At 43.5% G+C, this 20,513-nt stretch overlaps 1 protein-coding gene across 1 annotated transcript in view; it reads left to right on the top strand.

Annotated features, from left to right (window-relative positions):
• The first annotated feature begins 622 nt into the window (after nucleotides 1-622).
• The window catches only part of pth1r (parathyroid hormone 1 receptor), a 67,748-nt gene continuing 47,857 nt past the window's right edge, over nucleotides 623-20,513 (top strand). Inside the window, exons 1-5 of the mRNA XM_060920794.1 lie at nucleotides 623-943; nucleotides 1,135-1,706; nucleotides 1,862-1,909; nucleotides 2,010-2,157; nucleotides 7,410-7,512. Of these exons, the coding sequence (XP_060776777.1) occupies nucleotides 623-943; nucleotides 1,135-1,706; nucleotides 1,862-1,909; nucleotides 2,010-2,157; nucleotides 7,410-7,512 (1,192 nt within the window). The remainder of the gene's footprint in view (nucleotides 944-1,134; nucleotides 1,707-1,861; nucleotides 1,910-2,009; nucleotides 2,158-7,409; nucleotides 7,513-20,513) is intronic.

A 20,513-nucleotide genomic window follows, 5' to 3' on the forward strand; every position in this document is an offset into this window, starting at 1 on the left:
GCTTCTCAAGCAGCTCCCTGACCTCCCCAACTCTATCAATGAGTGCCTGATGAAGCTCTGCTTCCCACTCAATGCCTCCCATCATGTCACAGTCATCAGAGCCTATGCCACTACTTTGACCAGCAGCAATGAGGCAAAAGAAACCTTCTACAAGGACCTCAACAACCTTGTAAAGGCCACAACCCCCAGAGACAAGCTCATCCTGCTGGGAGACTTCAATTCCAGAGTCGGCACAGAGTGCGCTAACTGGAAAGGCATGCTGGGGCCACATGGCACAGGCAAAATGAACTCTAATGGCCTACTGCTCTTGAATCTCTGTGCAGAAAATGACTTGACGATCACCAGCACCCTGTTCAGACAAGCAGACAAGTATAAATCAACTTGGATGCATCCACAATCAAAACAGTGGCACCTCATTGACTTTGCAATCTGCTGCAGACGCGACACCAGAGACTTCAGGGTCACCAGGGCCATGCGAGGAGCTGAATGCTGGACCGACCACCGACTTCTTAGGTCGGTCATCAAGCTGCACATCGCCCCTACCCACCACAAAAAGCCAAAGCATGTCAGACCATCATTCAACACTATCAAACTTCAGTACCCAGTATGTTGAGGTAACTTCATGAGCTGCCTGGATGACAAGTTGACCTCCCACAGACCCCTCACTGGAACCCCAACTCAGCAGTGGGACCAGTTCAGCAGGGTAGTGAAGGCGGTAGCTCAGTCAATACTCAATCCAAAGAAGAGAGTCCACCAGGATTGGTTTGATGAAAATGATGTTACCATCGCCCAGCTCCTGGACGACAAGCGGAAAGCGTTGACAGCATGGCAGAATGACTTGTCTTCCAACCCCAAGAGTGACCGCTTCAAGCACCTCCAGAGCCGTGCCCAGGCTGCTCTCCACCGCATGCAGGATGAGTGGTGGCAGAGGAAGGCAGATGAGGTCCAGATGTATACTGACACAAAGAACTCTAAGATATTCTTCAGTGCCATTAAAGCCATGTATGGATCATCCTGACCCTGCATCACCCCCCTCCTGTCCACCGATGGCATGCTGCTGAAGGAGAAGAGCACCATTAATGAGAGGCAGAATGAACACTTCAGCACTCTCCTCAACAGACCCTCCCCTGTCAGCCCCCAGGCCCTAGACCAGATCCCTCAGAGACCAACAATAGTCTCAACACCCCTCCCAGCCTAGATGAGGTCAAGAAACCCATCAGCCAGACCAGCTCTGGAAAAGTTCCAGGCAAGGATGGGATCCCTGCAGAGATTTATAAGGCTGTGGGACCAGTGGCTCTTGACACCTTCCACAGCATTCTCTGCAGCATCTGGGAGGAAGATGATATGCCTCAGGAGTTTCAGGATGCCACGATTATCTCCCTTTACAAAAACAAGGGCAGCAAGTCAGACTGTGGCAACTATCAAGGCATATCTCTGCTGTCCATCACTGGCAAGATACTGGCATGCATCTTTCTTAACCGCGTGATCACTACTGTTTCTGAGGAGATCCTGCCCGAGGCACAGTGTGGATTCCGGCCCTGTCAAAGCACTATTGACATGAACTTTGCAGTCCGCCAAGTCCAAGAAAAGTGCAGAGAACAGAATATGAATTTGTTTGTAGTGTTCATTGACTTGACCAAGGCTTTTGACACTGTCAACAGAGAGGCCTTGTGGACAATTTTAAAGAAGCTGCGCTGCCCCAGGAGGTTCACAACCCTGATCCGCCTATTCCACGACAGCATGACTGGGCTGGTACTCTCTGGCAGCGAGGCATCAGATGCCTTTGAATATCAAATGGTGTGAAGCAAGGCTGTGTTTTAGCTCCCATGCTGTTCAATCTCTTCTTTGTTTGCGTCCTCAGCCACGCTGTCAGAGATCTTGAGGTGTACCTGAAATACAGAATGGATGGGTCTCTCTTTGACTTGCGCCACCTGAATGGCAAGACAAAAACAGTCGAAAAGATGATAGGAGGCACTCTTTGCTGATGACTGTGCCCACTTGGCCCACAGAGAATCTGCCTTACAGCACATCATCAACAAGTTTGCAGAGGCATCCTGTCTTTTCGGGCTCACCATCAGCCTGGGCAAGACAGAGGTGCTGTTCCAACCCAGTCCTCTTGCTGCAGGACACCAGCCCTCCATTGTTATTGATGGAACTGTAGAAGACTGTGGAGGAGTTTAAATACCTTGGCAGCAGCATCTCCAGTGACTGCTCCCACTACAGAGAGATCAATGCCAGGATCTCCAAAGCCAGCCAGGCCCTGGGCAGGCTGTGAGTTCGTGTGTTGAATCAACACAACATCCAGCAGTCCACCAAGCTCAAGGTGTACAAGACAGTTGTGCTCACCAGCTTCATTTATGGTTGTGAGACCTGGACCCTGTACAGTCGGCACATTCGACTACTTGAGTGCTTTCACATGTGTAGCCTGCGTTCAATTCTGGGCATCAAGTGGCAGGACAAGATTACAAATCTCGAGGTCTTGGACCATGCTGAAATAACCAGCATCAAGGCCATGATCCTGAAAGTGCAACTGAGATGGACAGGGCACATCATTCGCATGGATGACCACTGGATCCCAAAACAGCTCCTCTATGGCAAACTTTGCCAAGGCAAAAGGAAATGAGGAAGGCCAGTGAAACACTTCAAAGACTGTGTCAAGGCTAACATCGCTTATGCTGGCATAGCCCCAAAGCAGCTGGAGGAGTGTGTGCAGGATCGATCCAACTGACATGCCCTGATGCGCCTTGCCCAGGAAAACTTTGAAGACAACCGGTGAGACAACATCACCGTGGTGCATGCTAGGAGAAGGGTGGCAGCTGAGGCACCCAGTGATTCAGAACAGTTTTCCTGCCCTCACTGCGGATGTACATGCAGATCCCGCATTGGACTCCAGAGCCATCTGCGAGTCCACACCTGCACATAGACATCATCGTCGGATCCAACAGACCACCCATCAGTTACAGGGTTGTTAGTGTTAGTGTTGTTACAGGGTTGTTACAGAATAACAGCATTGTTTCAGTGTTAGCGTTGCAGTATTACAATGTTGTTAAAGTGTTGGTGTATGTATGTGTGTGTATGTATGTGTGTGTGTGTGTGTGTGTGTGTGTGTGTGTGTGTATATATATATGTGTGTGTGTGTGTGTGTGTGTGTGTGTGTATGTATATATGTGTGTGTGTGTGTGTGTGTGTGTGTGTGTGTGTGTGTGTGTATGTGTGTGTGTGTGTGTATATATATATATATATATATATATATATATATATATATATATATATAGTGGGAGCCAAAGTGTATTTTATATGCTTTTGTCCGTTTATATTGGAAAGGTTGTATGAATGTAGATAAATGGTTGATTACAAATAGGCAAGTTAACCTCGCCAAGTCTCGTCTCGTCTGTCTATATTTTTTGAGAGACTCTCTCCGCATTGCTCTCTAAACTAAAAAATAATGGAATTGATAAACTGGTCTCCTAACGAAATTGACACAGTTTCTCGATGAGAAGCCTGGGTTCAGGGGAACCCACCTGTCCTGCCAGAACGTTTTTCTGTGGAGGACATTGAAGACATCTACCTATTCGGAACCATGATTACAGGACTTTTGCTGATTGGATTAGGCATTGCCCTGGTTTATCGAGGAAATCAGACAATGGAGACAGCTGTTCAAAGCCCCATAAAGCTTCCCAACATGATTGAAGCGGTGGGCAGAGCTGTCGGCACTCAGACTGTGGCTATTCAAAACTTGAAGCGCAACATGGATGACATCATGGAGAAGCTTTTGGCTTTGCAAAGGAAATGGATTGATTCGGAGACCAGAATGGACAGAATGGACAGACAGAGTGGTCGTGTAAAAGAATGCGTCTGTTCGCCCCAAGACAAAACAATCCCAATCTTACCTGCTTTTGGCTCCCTCAGACAGCACTGGCCTCGGCCAAGGCCGTTGCTGGGACAACATCTCCCCCTGAAGGTCACTGCTGTGAGACGCTCTCGTATTCCTTCCCCCACTTCCCGTGGTCACCGCTTTTACCCCCAGTGTGACAAGCGGGTGCGTGACCAGCACCATCATGGCTGCAGGAGTGGACGGCTGCTTGCTTGTGCTGGGTTACCTCTACCTCCTCTCCTCCCCCCTCCCCCCTTTACCCCCACCCCTGATCGCCCCCTCCCCCTCCCCCCCAAGTCCCGAGTTTTCATGTTGTAAAGTGTACTTGTGTTATTTTGTGCTTATGTGATGAGGTGTTTTTTTTTTAATGTTCCCACACTGTACTCCTCATAGGAGCATAGTGTGGGGGTTGCTTTTTTCTCCTCCCCTCTCCTTATGTTACTCTGTATTTTTTCTTTTCATCCCTGTCTTCCTGTCCTGTCTGCTCCCCCTCTGTCAATTGTGTGCAAGGGCGTAGGTTTGGTCTAAGCTTTGGTAGGGACATTACAACTTACTCCCCCCCCCATCCACCCATAACTTGATCATACATCACGTGTACACAACCACACTCATATTCAGTGGTTGCTCAGTGTTCCAAGTTCATGGACCCACTGAAGCGCATCACGCAGTAACGGTAAAGAAAAAGATTCATGAACCCATTTTTAACAAACATGAGGACTAGAATATAGCCTACATGTTGCCATGATGTATTTAGCTAAGGTGAAAAGAAATTATGCTATGACTGAGTTCAAACTGGACAAAAAGAAAACTATAGTGACAAAAGCACAGATTCTTAACCTGCACAAGGCTTGCATCTGTCTTCTGTTGTCTAATTTCATGCACAGAGTTTTCATTAATTAGCGACAACAATTGGCAAGCTTTATAGCCACCAGGCTACACTAGCACTAACTAACTAATTAAAACGGGAGCTATCAGCATCTTTCCATGACTTTCCATGACTTCCCTTGTTTATTGCATGTATCTGCCAGGGCTTTATTCTGTTGGCTACTACAGACAGTTAAAACTAGCACTCCAAAAAGACACGGGAGGGGAGGAGGAAATAGAACACTTAGCTAAGCCTTCACTGAACGCTGCAATAATTGTGTTGCGTGACACAGCTAAATATCAAACTTCTGGGCGCACTATACTTACTGTCGCGGTGGTGAAATAACTTCTAATGTCCCGTTTCTTTTTTGGTGGCAATGGCATTGTTGTCTCTTAAGCTTATAAAGTAGAACAGTGGTCAAATTCAGAATGACAAATGTATACAGTTTCGGGCCATTCCGAGCCAGATGCGTTGCCGCTTTCAGCACCACAGCACATGGACCTCTGCTTTGGCGTGAGGCTGCCTGACTGGCACCACTGATGACCATCGCTCTGTTGCAGCCAATGAAATAGCGGCATGGGTCGTCATAGCTCCGAATACATCTCGTAACCTCTCATAAACAAAACGTTTAAATTAATGCTATCACTGCGTAGTATATTGAAATATTACATTAATAAATGTAGATTTTGGCTATATTAAAATAAAATGGTAAATATTGGTAGGGACTATTTTGTATTCCCCAAATATTGATTGTGATATGTCTCTACCATCCCTATATGAATCTACGCCATTGATCGTGTGTATGTAAGGACAGGTTGATGGTCAGTTTCGCAATAAAGGGTTCATTCATTCATATACCTGTGAGTTTTTAGTCTATGTCTATTTCTTATCTAGAGTGTTTATACTGTTTATATTGTTTATTTCAGTTATTCTATTTTTATTTATTGCATTGCCTGTTCGCACCGTGGGTCAAAGAGGACTGAAATTTCATCTGTGCTGTATGTTGAGCATGTAGCATATTTGACAATAAAGTTGACTTGACTTGACTTGGTGTTGTTTGGGTTAGGTGTTGTTACAGGGTTGTTACAAAATTACAGCATTGTTTCAGTGTTAGTGTTACAGTATTACAATGTTCTAACAGTGTTAGTGTTGTTTCAGGGTTGTTACAGAATTACAATATTGGTGTTAGCGTTCTCAGTGTTATAGCATTATAGTGTTGCTACTATGTTAGTGTAACAACATGTTATTAATTATGCAATTGTATTATCTATTAATTCATTAAACATATATTTAATAATTTTTTATTTTTTTATTTTTATTTAATTAATGTATTATTTATTTAATTTATTAATTTAATTATAATACATATATTAATTTATTTAATATATTTATTACTTGTTATGAGTTATTATTTGCTCATATCATTATTTTTATTGTTAGAGCATTGAGACTGATATGCTTTGAAATAAATTGCTATTATTATTATTATTATTATTATTATTATTATTATTATTATTATTATTTAGTGTGTTACAGTGTTGGTAATTTCTGTAATCTGAATTTTTGATCACAGGAACACTAATCAGAACTATAACGAGACTTATCAGCGAGGGGAAAAAAATCTGTTTGAATGTTTTTTTTATGTTTCCCTTTTTTTACTTGCTTTGAGTTTAAAATGATTCAGAATTGATCATGTGATCCTTTAAGGGTCTTTTCATTAAATTCACCTCAAAAGAAAAGAAACCTTCTACAGACTGGGATTTAAAAAATTTTATAAACACGCATGGGCCTGAATAGGTGAGAGGATTTGAGCCCCTTGTACAGTTTTTTTTTAATTTTGTTTTGTCATAAGCCAGTATCTCACTGGGCTGCGACAGCCTGCAACTAGTTGGAGACACAACAATTGCGATAAAATATGCATATTAGCGACAATTTTCACTTGCAATCACAGTGAATTGATATTCGCATATTTTACCGCAATTGTTGTGTCTCCAACTAGTCGCAGGCTGTCGCAGCCCAGTGAGATACTGGCTTTCACTTTCTGTCTCACGGAAACTGACTTGAGAAGGGTTCGTGACGGCTTTGCGACACCAGCGACGCATTTGTGGCTATTTTGAGAGAAATTTTGTCGCACAAATTTTTTGAACATGTTCAAAATTTCAGCGACGGAGGAGCAACACTTTGCGACTCGTGCGAGGAAATTGAGAAGCCCCGCGAATGTTTCAAGACACTTTTGAAACTCTCTTGCGAATGACGTTCGCAATTTGTCGCAAGCTGTCACAGCCCAATGAGATACTACCCATAAGCAAATCATCCCTGTGACTAATCCCCAGATGTTTTGTTGTGGTTATTGATCAGGATTATGCAAATGACCTGTCTGGCAATCCTATATATTTGTAATTTAATAGTTTGTGTACAATACCAAGATGTAAATTTGCAATGTATTCATGCAGCTGTATGATGTGCAGATGAGGCATTTTACAAACTCCTAAGTGTTTTATCACATTCAGTGACCCTATCAATATGCAATATGCAAATGAGCTCATGATCACGACATGCCTCACATCCCATGAGCTCTGTACATATTGTCTGTTATGCAGTCAGACAGTTTTACATCCTCGCACTCGTGATGAATGTTTATTTGCTCCTGATGTATGTTGGTTTCCTCAGGTGGAGGCTGACGATGTGCTGACAAAGGAAGAACAGATGTACCTCATCATCAATGCCAGGAACAAATGTGAGAGCTTCATCAAGTCCAGACACATAACAGCTGGTGAGAAATTAAAATTGATAGAATCACTAAAGGCGTTTCAGACATGCGGCTGTATCCTGAAGGGCTCCCTGCTCAGTCCCTTGTGCACTACATTTTAGTAACTATGCACCAGCGTCAGGATAAACCAGGCAGTATACATTATCTAATGATTCCTACGGTGACAGTGAAATTCATTGACATTTTATGAACGACTCCTCAAGTAATTCACTTACAATTTTTTAATGAGTCCTCAAGTGATTTATTTACCTCTTTTAAACAGCGTCTCAAAGTATCACAGCAATCTGTAGACAGCCTCTTGAGTAATCCACTTACATCTTAGAACAACTGTTTATGTGATTCCCTTACATTTTTTTTTAAATAAATTATCAATTCATTTACCGTTGTAAGTCCCACCTTGAGCAATTTGCTTACATTTTTAAATACTATCCAAAGTTACCATTTTGGTCCACCAGATTTGTGTCATCACAATTAACTGTAAAACATCAGCAGAATGCACGCTTCTGATTGGCTGGTAGAGGTGAATGCTATTTCCAAATCAATGCTCTGTCATTGTAATGTAACCATGGCAACGAACATATTTTTAATGCTGGAGATATATTTTTGAACAACTCCTTGACTGATTCACTAACATTTCTAAAGAACCTTTCAAGGGATTCATTTACATTTGGAATCAACTTCTCTGTTGATTCACTTACACTACCGTTCAAAAGTTTGGGGTCACCCAGACAATTTTGTGTTTTGCATGAAAAGTCACACTTTTATTTACCACCATAAGTTGTAAAATGAATAGAAAATATAGTCGAGACATTTTTCTGGCCATTTTGAGCATTTATTCGACCCCAGAAATGTGATGCTCCAGAAACTCTGGCCCTGTCCACACAGCAACGGATTCAGGTGAATCCGATACAATTGTTTATCGTTTCGGCCTGGCGTCCACACGGCACCGGCGTTTTGGGTGCCCCAAAACGCAATCTTTTGAGAACGGGTTCCAGAGTGGAAAGATCTGGCAACATTGCCGTTGCGAAGTCGTCTGGATGAGTAGAACGGATTTGTTTACGATGACGTCACAACCACTGTGATGACTGTGAGTGCTTCACGCTGGGTAGAAGTGTAACGAACTCGATGCGAGTTGTCAACAAATCCTATAACTTGGTTCATGAAACGCGCTTACAAAATATTTTCACTGTGAATATTTATTGTGTAATGGTGCAAAGTGAGAGAGAGAGAGAGAGAGAGAGAGAGAGAGAGAATAGCTCTTATGGCAGAGTCAATCCCGCCAGCAAAAATAGGGAAAAAAAGGAGCGATCTCACCTCTTCAGATGTTGGTTTAAGTCCTACAATACATTCCTCAAAAAGGGCGTAGAAGAACAAATTAATCCATCAACGTGTAGCATTCAATTTATTCCGGACCATTAAAGACGCCGCCTTCCGCGTAGAATCATACGTCATCCTCGCCGCCATATTGGATGGGTCAAAGCGGAGAATAAAGATGCCTCATTCATGTGCTGTGTTTAACTGTACCAACAGGTTTACCGTACAAACGAGATCACATGGGATTACCTTTCACAGGTGAGACTGGAAAAATACTTTTCATTGTATTTGGTCATTATAATGTAATTTTACGAACAGATTTTTCTGACTTTGTGGCTAATATGAAGTCTCACGCATAATAGTTTATGCGCATGCGTCCTTACTTCTTCTATTGTTCTGGTGTCTCCGAAGGGACCGTCTTACAGCGCCCCTAGAGGTGTGGCATGTGTATTGCATCGTTTTCAGCAAGCGTTGCGTTGCCATATGGACCTGATATTTTACTGATCGTTGCCTATGTGGACGCGATATTTTTTAAAATAACATCTCGTTGCCGTTGTCGTGTGGATGTAGCCTCAATCTGCTCAAAGGAAGGTCAGTTTTATAGCTTCTCTAAAGAGCTAAACTGTTTTCAGCTGTGCTAACATGATTGTACAAGGGTTTTCTAATCATCCATTAGCCTTCTGAGGCAATGAGCAAACACATTGTACCATTAGAACACTGGAGTGAGAGTTGCTGGAAATGGGCCTCTATACACCTATGGAGATATTGCACCAAAAACCAGACATTTGCAGCTAGAATAGTCATTTACCACATTAGCAATGTATAGAGTGGATTTCTGATTAGTTTAAAGTGATCTTCATTGAAAAGAACAGTGCTTTTCTTTCAAAAATAAGGACATTTCAAAGTGATCCCAAACTTTTGAACGGTAGTGTACATTTTGTAAATGACTCCTCAAACAGTTCGCTTTATATAAACACAGTACTCAAGTGATTCGCTGGCATTTGTAAATGATTCCTCGTTCACACACACCATGTTACTGTTCATGTTCATCCCATATTGCTCAGGAATATTTTTTGAAGGTACTTAGTTCTTAGTACATTGATCACATGACATTCCTTCTAGCACTATAGGAACTATATGATATTCCAGTAGTTTTGTAGGAATATTTATAGATGTTACAAAGACAATTTCTTGTTATAAGAACATACAGATTGATTAAACTGACACATTACACAGTGTCTTAGAAGCAGACGCGTTCTACTAGCTGGGATGGAACTGCAGTGCAATGAACTGAATTATTAATGCTGAGAAAGACATGAAATGCTCGGAGTTGTAGGGTTCTGTGTGTGTGTGTTCCCTGGCGCAGTGTGACCTGTGATCCTGCTGTTAGTTGTGGCAACATTGTGACCCGTTTCAGAGGGTTGGACATGTTTTTGCCATCAGAGTGCATTAGCAATGCTCTTGACTTAAAACGAAAAGGTCGCTGACTTCAGCTGCTAATTTGCTCAGACCCGATAGAGCGTTAGTGTTGCTGCTATTACTGTGACAGTATTATTTCTATTACTCGTAGTGCTGCTGAGGTTGAAGTGCTTCTCGTTCACTTACACTCAGGTTTTTGTTGAGAATTTCAGTCAAATTTTAGGCTGGGAAATAAAGTGTTTAATATTAATGTGTGAAACTTTCCCACTGAAACACAGCGGCTCCATCCCATTTCTCTCACTTACGCCATTCATTTGCGTGCTGAAGTGTGTTCGAGTGAAGTGTGTTTTGGAGTGAATCTTGTAAGACTGAAGCATGTAAGAGTGAAGCATGTGTTGGAGGGAATCATTTGTTGGAGTGACTCTTGTAAGACTGAAACATGTGTTGGAGTGAAACGTGTTGGAGTGAATTGATTGTTGGAGTGAATCTTGTAAGACTGAATCATATGTTGGACTGAATCATTTGCTGGAGTGACTCTTGTAAGACTGAAACATATGTTGGAGTGAAGCATGTGTTGGAGTGAATCATTTGTTGGAGTGAATCTTGTAAGACTGATAGGTGTGTTGGAGTGAATCTTGTAAGACTGAATCATGTATTGGAGTGAAGCATGTGTTGGAGTGAATCGTTTGTTGGAGTGAATCTTGTAAGACTGATAGGTGTGTTGGAGTGAATCTTGTAAGACTGAATCATGTATTGGAATGAAGCATGTGTTGGAGGGAATCATTTGTTGGAGTGACTCTTGTAAGACTGAAACGTGTTGGAGTGAAACATGTTGGAGTGAATTGATTGTTGGAGTGAATCTTGTAAGACTGAATCATATGTTGGACTGAATCATTTGCTGGAGTGAATCTTGTAAGACTGAAACATATGTTGGAGTGTAGCATGTGTTGGAGTGAATCATTTGTTGGAGTGAATCTTGTAAGACTGATAGGTGTGTTAGAGTGAATCTTGTAAGACTGAATCATGTATTGGAGTGAAGCATGTGTTGGAGTGAATCATTTGTTGGAGTGAATCTTGTAAGACTGAATTGTTTGTTGAAGTGAATCTTGTAAGACTGATATGTGTGTTGGAGTGAATCATGTGTTGGAATGAATCTTGTAAGACTGAAATGTGTGTTGGAGTGAATCATGTGTTGGAATGAATCTTGTAAGACTGAAATGTGTGTTGAAGTGAATCTTGTAAGACTGAATCATGTGTTGGAGTGAATCATTTGTTGCAGTGAATCTTGTACAACTGGGGGAAGCCATGGCCGAATGGTTAGCAAAGCAGCTTTGGGAACAAAAGATCACCAGTTCAATTCCCAAGCAATTAGCAAGGCACCTAACCCCAAATTGCTCCCCAGGCTGCTCTGGGTATGTTGTATGTCGCTCTGGATAAGAGCATCTGCTAAATGCCTCTAATGTAATCTAATGAAGTGTGTGTTGGAGTGAATCTTGTAAGACTAAAGTGTGTGTTAGAGAATCAGAATCAAGTTTATTGCCAAATACATTCTCAAATACAAGGAATTTGCTTTGATAGTTGGTGCATGAACATCCATCCATCCATTATCCATAACCACTTAGCCTGTGCCGGGTCACAGGCAAGCTGGAGTCTATCCCAGATGACTATGGGCAAGAGGCAGGGTATGCCCTGGACAAGTCCCCAGATCACTGCAGGGCTGACACATAGAGACAAACAACCATTCACACTCACGGTCAATTTAGAGTCACCAATTAGCCTAACCTGCTTTGGACTGTGGGGGAAACCAGAGCACCCAGAGGAAACCCACACAGACATGGGGATAACATGCACACTCCACACAGAAAGGCCCCCGTCAGCCACTGGGCTCAAACCCAGAACCTTCTTGCTGTGAGGCGATGGTGCTAACCACTTACACCACTGTGGCGCCAGTGCATGAACAGTTAAGATAAAATAATTTAGCAAGTGAGAGAAGAAGCAGTATAAGTAGAATAAAAATAGGTAGAAAACTAAAATATACAATTGGAAAAATAGACATGTTTAAAGAGTATGTGGATGGATAATTTCAAGGTCCAAGCTGTACAGTATGTCCTGGAACATGCAATAACAGGACACAGGATGAAGATGAGTCATGATATGAAATATGCAAGAAGAAGAAAATATGTGCAATGGGTTATTTAGATAACCAAGCTGCACAGTGTGAATCAGAATATGCAATAAAAGATCACAGAGTGAAGATGGCATGATTTGACCATGGAATATGCAAATAGCAGTCGAGAGAGGAAGTGCATTAATGTTACACATTGAGCATGAGATTTTAGAGTCAGTGAGGGTTTCTGACCTTCTTGATGAGGCCAACTACAGTGGGGAAAAAGCTGACCTTATGGCATGAGATTTTGCTTCTAATGGACCACAAACTCCTACCAAAGGGGAGTGTCTCAAAAAGTTTGTGTCCGTGGTGGGAGGGATCAGCCACAATCCTTTCTCCTCTCCTCAGGGTCCTGGACTTGTACAGGTCATGAAGAGACAGAAGGTTGCAGCCGATCATCCTCTCAGCAAAGCGAATGATGGGCTGCAGTCTGCCCTTGTCTCTGGCAGGGGCAGCAGCCTACCAGACGGTGATGAAGGAGGTGAGGATGGACTCAGTGATGGCAGTGTAAAAGTGCACCATCATTGTCTTTGGCAGATTGAACTACTTCAACTGCTGCAGGAAGTACATCCTCTGCTGTGCTTTCTGAGTGAGAGAGCAGATATTCATCTCCCACTTGAGGTTCTGAGTGGTGGTAGTGCCCAGGAAGTGGAAATACTCCACTGAGGTTACTGGAGAGTCAAACAGGGTGATGGGGGAGGGTGTGGCAGAGCTCTTCCTGAAGTCTATAGTCATCTCCATTGTCTTTAGAGCATTGAGCTCCAAATTGTTTTGCCTGTACTAGGTCACCAGATGGTCAATCTCACACCTGTAGCCAGACTCATCCTCATCAGAAAGGAGTCCAGTGAGGGTGGTGTTGTCTGAAAACTTCAGGAGCTTGACAGACTGATGACCTGGAGGTGCAGCTGCTGGTGTACAGGGAGAAGAGGAGAGGAGAGAGGACGCAGCCTTGGGGGGATCCGGTGCTGATGGTTCAGGAGTCAGAGACATGTTTATCCAGCTTCACATGCTGCTTCCTGTCAGTCAAGAAGTCAGTAATCCACCTGAAGGTGGAGTCAGGCACAATTAGCTGGGAGGACTTGTCCTGCAGAAGAGCTGGGATGATGGTGTTGAAGGCGGAACTGAAGTCCACAAACAGTATCCTAGTATAGGTTCCTGGGGAGTCCAGATGCTGGTGGAGATCCATGTTGACAGCATCATCTGCAGATCTGTTGGCTCTCTAAGTGAACTGCAAGTGGGTTCAGGAGTGGGTCAGTGATGGCTTTTAAATGGGAAAGCACAAGGCGCTCAAGAGATTTCATCACCACAGAAGACTGGCACATGGCATGTCTCCAGTGAGGTGCTGAAGACATCTGTGGGCACTGGAGATACAGTGGTACTTGAAAGTTTGTGAACCCTTTAGAATTTTCTCTATTTCTACATAAATATGACCTAAAACATCATCAGATTTTCACACAAGTCCTAAAAGTAGATAAAGAGAACCCAGTTAAACAAATCAGATTAGCAGTTAATTTGAAGGTGAAATTAGAGTCAGGTGTTTTCAATCGATGGGATGACAATCAGGTGTGAGTGAGCACCCTGTTTTATTTAAAGAACAGGGATCTATCAAAGTCTGATCTTCACAACATATGTTTGTGGAAGTGTATCATGGCACGAACAAAGGAGATTTCTGAGGACCTCAGAAAAAGCGTTGTTGATGCTCATCAGGCTGGAAAAGGTTACAAAACTATCTCTAAGGAATTTAGACTCCACCAATCTACAGTCAGACAGATTGTGTACAAATGGAGGAAATTCAAGACCATTGTTACCCTCCCCGAGTGGTCGACCAGCAAAGATCCCTCCAAGAGCAAGGCGTGTAATAGTCAATGAGGTCACAAAGGACCCCAGGGTAACTTCTAAGCAACTGAAGGCCTTTCTCACATTGACTAATGTTCATGAGTCCATCATCAGAAGAACACTGAACAACAATGGTGTGCATGGCAGGGTTGCAAGAAGAAAGCCACTGCTCTCCAAAAAGAACATTGTTGCTCATCTGCAGTTTGCTAAAGATCACGTGGACAAACCAGAAGACTATTGTAAAATGTTTTGCGGATGGATGAGACCAAAATAAAACTTTTTGGTTTAAATGAGAAGCATTATGGGGCGGCATGGTGGTGTAGTGGTTAGCGCTGTCGCCTCACAGCAGAAGGTCCGGATTCGAGCCCCGTGGCCGGCGAGGGCCTTTCTGTGTGGAGTTTGCATGTTCTCCCCGTGTCCGCGTGGGTTTCCTCCGGGTGCTCCGGTTTCCCCCACAGTCCAAAGACATGCAGGTTAGGTTAACTGGCGACTCTAAATTGACTGTAGGTGTGAATGTGAGTGTGAATGGTTGTCTGTGTCTATGTGTCAGCCCTGTGATGACCTGGCGACTTGTCCAGGGTGCACCCCGCCTTTCGCCCGTAGTCAGCTGGGATAGGCTCCAGCTTGCTTGCGACCCTGTAGAACAGGATAAAGCGGCTAGAGATAATGAGATGAGAGATGAGATGAGAAGCATTATGTTTGGAGAAAGGAAAACATTGCATTCCAGCATAAGAACCTTATCCCATCTGTGAAACATGGTGGTGGTAGTCTCATGGTTTGGGCCTGTTTTGCTGCATCTGGCCCATGACTGCTTGCCATCATTGATGGAACAATGAATTCTGAATTATACCAGCGAATTCTAAAGGAAAATGTCAGTACATCTGTCCATGAACTGAATCTCAAGAGAAGGTGGATCATGCAGCAAGACAACAACCCTAAGCACACAAGTCATTCTACCAAAGAATGGTTAAAGAAGAATAAAGTTAATGTTTTGGAATGGCCAAGTCAAAGTCCTGACCGTAATCCAATCAAAATGTTGTGGAAGGACCTGAAGCGAGCAGTTCATGTGAGGAAACCCACCAACATCCCAGAGTTGAAGCTGTTCTGTACGGAGGAACGGGCTAAAATTCCTCCAAGCTGGTGTGCAGGACTGATCAACAGTTACCGCAAACGTTTAGTTGCAGTTATTACTGCACAAGGGGGTCACACCAGATACTGAAAGCAAAGGTTCACATACTTTTGCCACTCATAGATATGTAATATTGGATCGTTTTCCTCAATAAATAAATGACCAAGTATAATATTTTTGTCTCATTTGTTTAACTGGGTTCTCTTTGTCTACTTTTAGGACTTGTGTGAAAATTTGATGATGTTTTAGGTCACATTTAAATATAGAAAATTCTAAAGGGTTCACAAACTTTCAAGCACCACTGTAGTTGATCAGCATGGAGCTTCAGGGTAAATGGAGAGACAGAGTTGGGACCTGCTGCTTTGAGGGGGTTCAGCTTCTTCATGAGCTTGTTAATGTCTCTCTCCAGTTGAGGCTGGGGCAAGGTATGAAGTTGTAAAAAGGCCCCAGCAGCAGTTGAGGTGGGGGTGGTGGGCAAGAGCTGGTGTGTGGAGTCATGAGGGATGATATCAGGACAGACCTGTTTTCTTTCAAAGCAACAGCAGAATTCATTTAGTTGGTTGGCCAAGTGCAAGTCATTAATAGAGTGGGGGCTGCAGGTTTGTAATTTGTGATCTGTCTGAGCCCTTCCCAAACAGGCAGTTGTTGGCTGAGAGTTAGGGCCTCTGCATGCTCTTGCCACAAGGCTTTCGCGGATAGCTTTTCGCAGACAGTTGTAATTTATCGTTGAGCGGGGAGTAATAGGCGTGCGTAATGTTATTCACCACCACAACGCAAGGGGGCGCGAAGTCACGAAATCGCTAGGAGTAGTTGGTGGGTGTGGTTAGTGGAGTGTTTATCCTCCGGTTACTTATAATGACTAGAACTGGAGTCGTATAGATGTACGTACTTCCTCACTTCCTCGATCAACCGCTCTTCATGCTGCTCCATCTTCGCTCGTGTTTTTAAAAATGGAGGTCATGAAAACAAAACAAACCGGGAAAGTTGGGAAGCGGAAGTGCGTGTACAGCGGATGTAGAGTGGACCAATCAGAGCCCTCTTGTCTGCGACGCTGCCTGCAAGGCTTCTGCGGTGGTCACAATTTTTGGGAGGTGCGCGCAGAGTGTCTGCGAAGGTGGGGGGGGCTATGCAGACACTGTCTGCGACGCCATCTGCGAGGACTGGGTTGTCAGCATAAATTGGCCTTTAGGAGAGCATGGCCTAATGGTTCATTCCTGCTTAGAGAAGCAGCTTTGGGACCAAAAGGTTGCTGGTTTGATTCCCTGGACCAGCAGGAATGGCTGAAGTGCCCTTGAGCAAGGCACCTTACCCCCAACTGCTCCCCAGACTTCTCTGGGTATGTTGTATATCGCTTTGGATAATAGTGTTGCTAAATGCCATTAATGTAATGTAACTGGTGTTAGAGTTTCTCAGAGTACAATCATTTAGCTTCTCTCACTGCCTTGCTAAACCTGTTCCTAGACTCTTCAAACCTGTTCCTGTCCCCACTCCTGAATGCTTCTTCCTTTTGCACCCTTAGTTGTCTGAGCTTACCTGTGAATTAAAGTTTGTCATAATTGTAACTCACCCTAGTTTGTGATGGAAGGCAGCAGTCCTCACAGAAGCTGATGTAGAATGTCACAGCCTCTGTGTACTTATACAGGTTGTTGGTGACAGTCCTGAACACATCCCAGTTTGTACAGTCCAAGCACGCCTGAAAGTTCTCCGCAGCCTCATTGCTCCACTTTTTTTGATGTCTTCACTACATGTTTACACAGCTTTAATTTCTGCCTGTATCCAGGAATCAGGTGGACCATAACATGGTCAGAGTGGCCCAGTGTAACATGGGGGATGGCGTGATAGGCATTGTTGACTGTAGTATAGCAGTGATCCAAAATATTCACCTCAATGTTTGGGCAACTGTTTGTATTTGGGTAGTTCTTGACTGAGGTTACATTTGTTAAAGTTGCAGAGGACAATAACTAGGAAGTCTGGGTTGGTCTGCTCCATACCCAGTATCTGGTTGGCCAGCATGTGTTGTATGTCCTGCACATTGACTTGCAGTGGAATGTAAACATTGACCAGGATGAATGAAGCAAACTCACGGGGGGAGTAGAAGGGTTTACAATTCCAGGTTGGGAGAACTGTGCTGCAGAATCACAGACACATCACTGCACCAGCCACTGTTAGCATAAAAACAGATTCCACCCCCTTCATTTTGCCTGAGAGATCTGTGTCACTGACTGCTCTGAAAAGTTAGAAGCAGGCCAGCTGCAGCACAGAGTCCGGTATGAATCTGCATAGTCACGCCTCCATGAAGCATAAAATGGAAGATGAAGAAAAGACTTTGTTTCTCCCCACAAGCAGCTGGAGTTCGTCCACTTTATTGCACAAGAGTGCATGTTGGAGAGAAATATCGCAGCACAAGTCCATGCTGGCGGAGACTCACCAGCGCACCAGTGCCTTTCCCTCTCCTCTGGCGTTTCACTGAGTGAGCAAAGGTGAGAGCACCTTTGACAAGAATGTCCAATAATTCCACGGATGACACGAGAAAAGTTGGTAATAAATCCACTGGAGTTGTTCCCCTGATGTTTATGAGCTCTTCTCTGGTCAAAGAGCACAGAGTACTGCAGCAGTGAACTGAGTTTACAAACAAAATAAGACAAAATAATGCGCACCAACACACTGAGGCAACCATCCGCAGCGCCATCTTGGTGATCAAGAGTGAAGTGAAGCGTGTGTTGAAGTGAATCATGTGTTGGAGTGAATCTTGTAAGACTGAAGCATGTACGGTATTAATAATAATAATAATAATAATAATAATAATAAGTTAAATTTAGATAGCGCCTTTCAAGAAACCCAAGGACGCTTTACAATAACAGACAAAGAAAGAAAAAAATATATATATATAATAATAAAAAATAAATAAATAAAAAGTCCACCAAGTAGGGTCAGGATGTAATTCCCGTGGTGTAGCAGCCACAGTCCCACCAAAAGGCGCAAGAAAACAAGTCCCACATCTCCAGCACCGCTGCCAGCAACATCGCTCAAACACCACGCCATGAATCCACAATGCGAGCAGAGAAGCTCCGCCACACAGAGCGCTGGTGTGTCCCAAACCGTCTGCAGAGCCGCCGCGACGCCACCGAGCAACATCACTCGGAACATCACACCAAGCGTCAAAGCACAGAGCGCTGGACAACCATGATGTTAAATGAGCAACTGCAGTCCACAGCTGGGAGCGCAGGCATCGCCCACAGCAAACCAAGGCCTGGAGGGAACCGACACCCAAAACTGGGTCCGGAGCTACACCACAACCGGCGGACAAAACACTCAAACAAACATCAAACCACACAAACACACAGAAAAAAAATAGAAAAAGAAATAAAATAAAACAAAAAAGCTCCGGTGAGAAGCGGAAGCCAGACGCGCACGACGTACTCTCAACCGGAAACGGAAAAAAAAAAAACCACGGGTAACACATGTATTAGTGTAGCATGTTGGAGTGAAGCATGTGCTTTATACACTTAACAGCGAAACAACTCCTTTATTTTAGCTTTTTATTACTTCTTAATTTGTTTCTTTTTCCCTTTTTTATCTCCTTTCTTTCTTTCTTTCTTTCTTTCTTTCTTTCTTTCTTTAAATCTTTTTAATCTTTCCACCACTCTGTCAGCTCCAGCATCACTTCCTTCACCACATTTTTAAAATCTAAAATATTAAACTTTGTTTCAGTATTTGTCTGTTTGCAGCAATGTTAGCTTTGTTGTGCCATCATTAGGTTGGTAACAAATAGTTACCAACAAAGTTTTATTTTTTCCTCCTAATCAGTTTTTAATGAGACAGTGACAAAAATAGTGTTTTCACAAGTGTTGAAAGTTGCGCGCGCACACACACACACACACACACACACAAGAGAAGAATCCAGATTGAAAACATTGAGGTTTTCAACAGTATGAGTTTAGAGAACTGAGGATCAGCACATGTCTGATTGTTCAGCCTTCGTGAGTTCTAAGGGACACGCCCTCTGTGTGTGTGTGTGTGTGTTTTAATCCTCAGACCTCAGCCCACCCTTCATTCGGAGGGGAAAGCAGTTATTATTAGTCGTGCCATATTGGATTGTTTGCCCAGCGTGGTTTGAGATTTAGCAAGCGGCTAGCTGAATTGGGTTTGGCTATTCTTGTCCTAACCTCAAACCTCCAACCTCCTGTTTGTTGTTCCTGCGCCTCACTGAGTCCTGAGTCTCCACCACGGACACACACACACACACACACACACACACATGCACAGAACAAGGTCCTCATTGAGATGGATGAGCAAACTTTAGTTGATTCTATGTCAAAATAATTCAAGAATAACTGCTCAAACACTCGGCCTGTGTTGTGTGTGTGTGTTCCATCTCTGTTTTTATGCATTTTGAACCATCACCCCAAGTGGCACAGAAAGAAAAAAGCAACAATCGGGGATAGAAAATATGGACTGAAGAAGGAAATATCATGGGGTTTTTGTTTGTTTGTTTTTTGGTGTTAAATGTCATAAGATATAGCACAAAAGCAAGAGGCTGAAAAAAAAAAAAAAAAAAGCCTAATAAGATGATGATATATGAATGGTTGGTCGGTTCCTGGTTGCTTAGGAACAGTGTAACAGTATGAATGGTCAGTGTATTGTGTGCTGTCCTCCTGTGGAACCATGGCAGTATGAAAGCTGAGGAACAGGAAGTGTGTTTTGTAAAAAGTAAGACAAATATTCAAGGTTTTATTCAATGTCCTTGTTTGACCTTCAGGGATATCGGAGCATTGTGGCTTTACACAGTGAGTCGGGGGAAATACAAATATTTAAACACAGCAAGGGTGACATCATTGAGAACCGCACACTGGCTGGGGGAAATACCTCAGGCGCTGGCGGTTTGGAGGGGAAGCATGGTGTACACTGGCTCCTGTAGGGCTGGAGCTAAACTTAACACTGTGAGATGGAGCCAAGCGGTGGTGGGTGGGGTAATATTTAATTAACAGCATGTGGTGATGGGTGAGGTAATGGTGAATTAATAGCATGTGATCATGGGTGGAGTAATTGGTAATTAACACCATGCATTGTGGTGGGTTTGGTAATGGTTAATTAACACCATGGGGTGTGGTGGGTGGGGAAATGGTTAATTAGCACTGT

This window comes from Neoarius graeffei, chromosome 1, assembly GCF_027579695.1.
Source record: "Neoarius graeffei isolate fNeoGra1 chromosome 1, fNeoGra1.pri, whole genome shotgun sequence".
Classification (NCBI taxonomy): domain Eukaryota; kingdom Metazoa; phylum Chordata; class Actinopteri; order Siluriformes; family Ariidae; genus Neoarius; species Neoarius graeffei.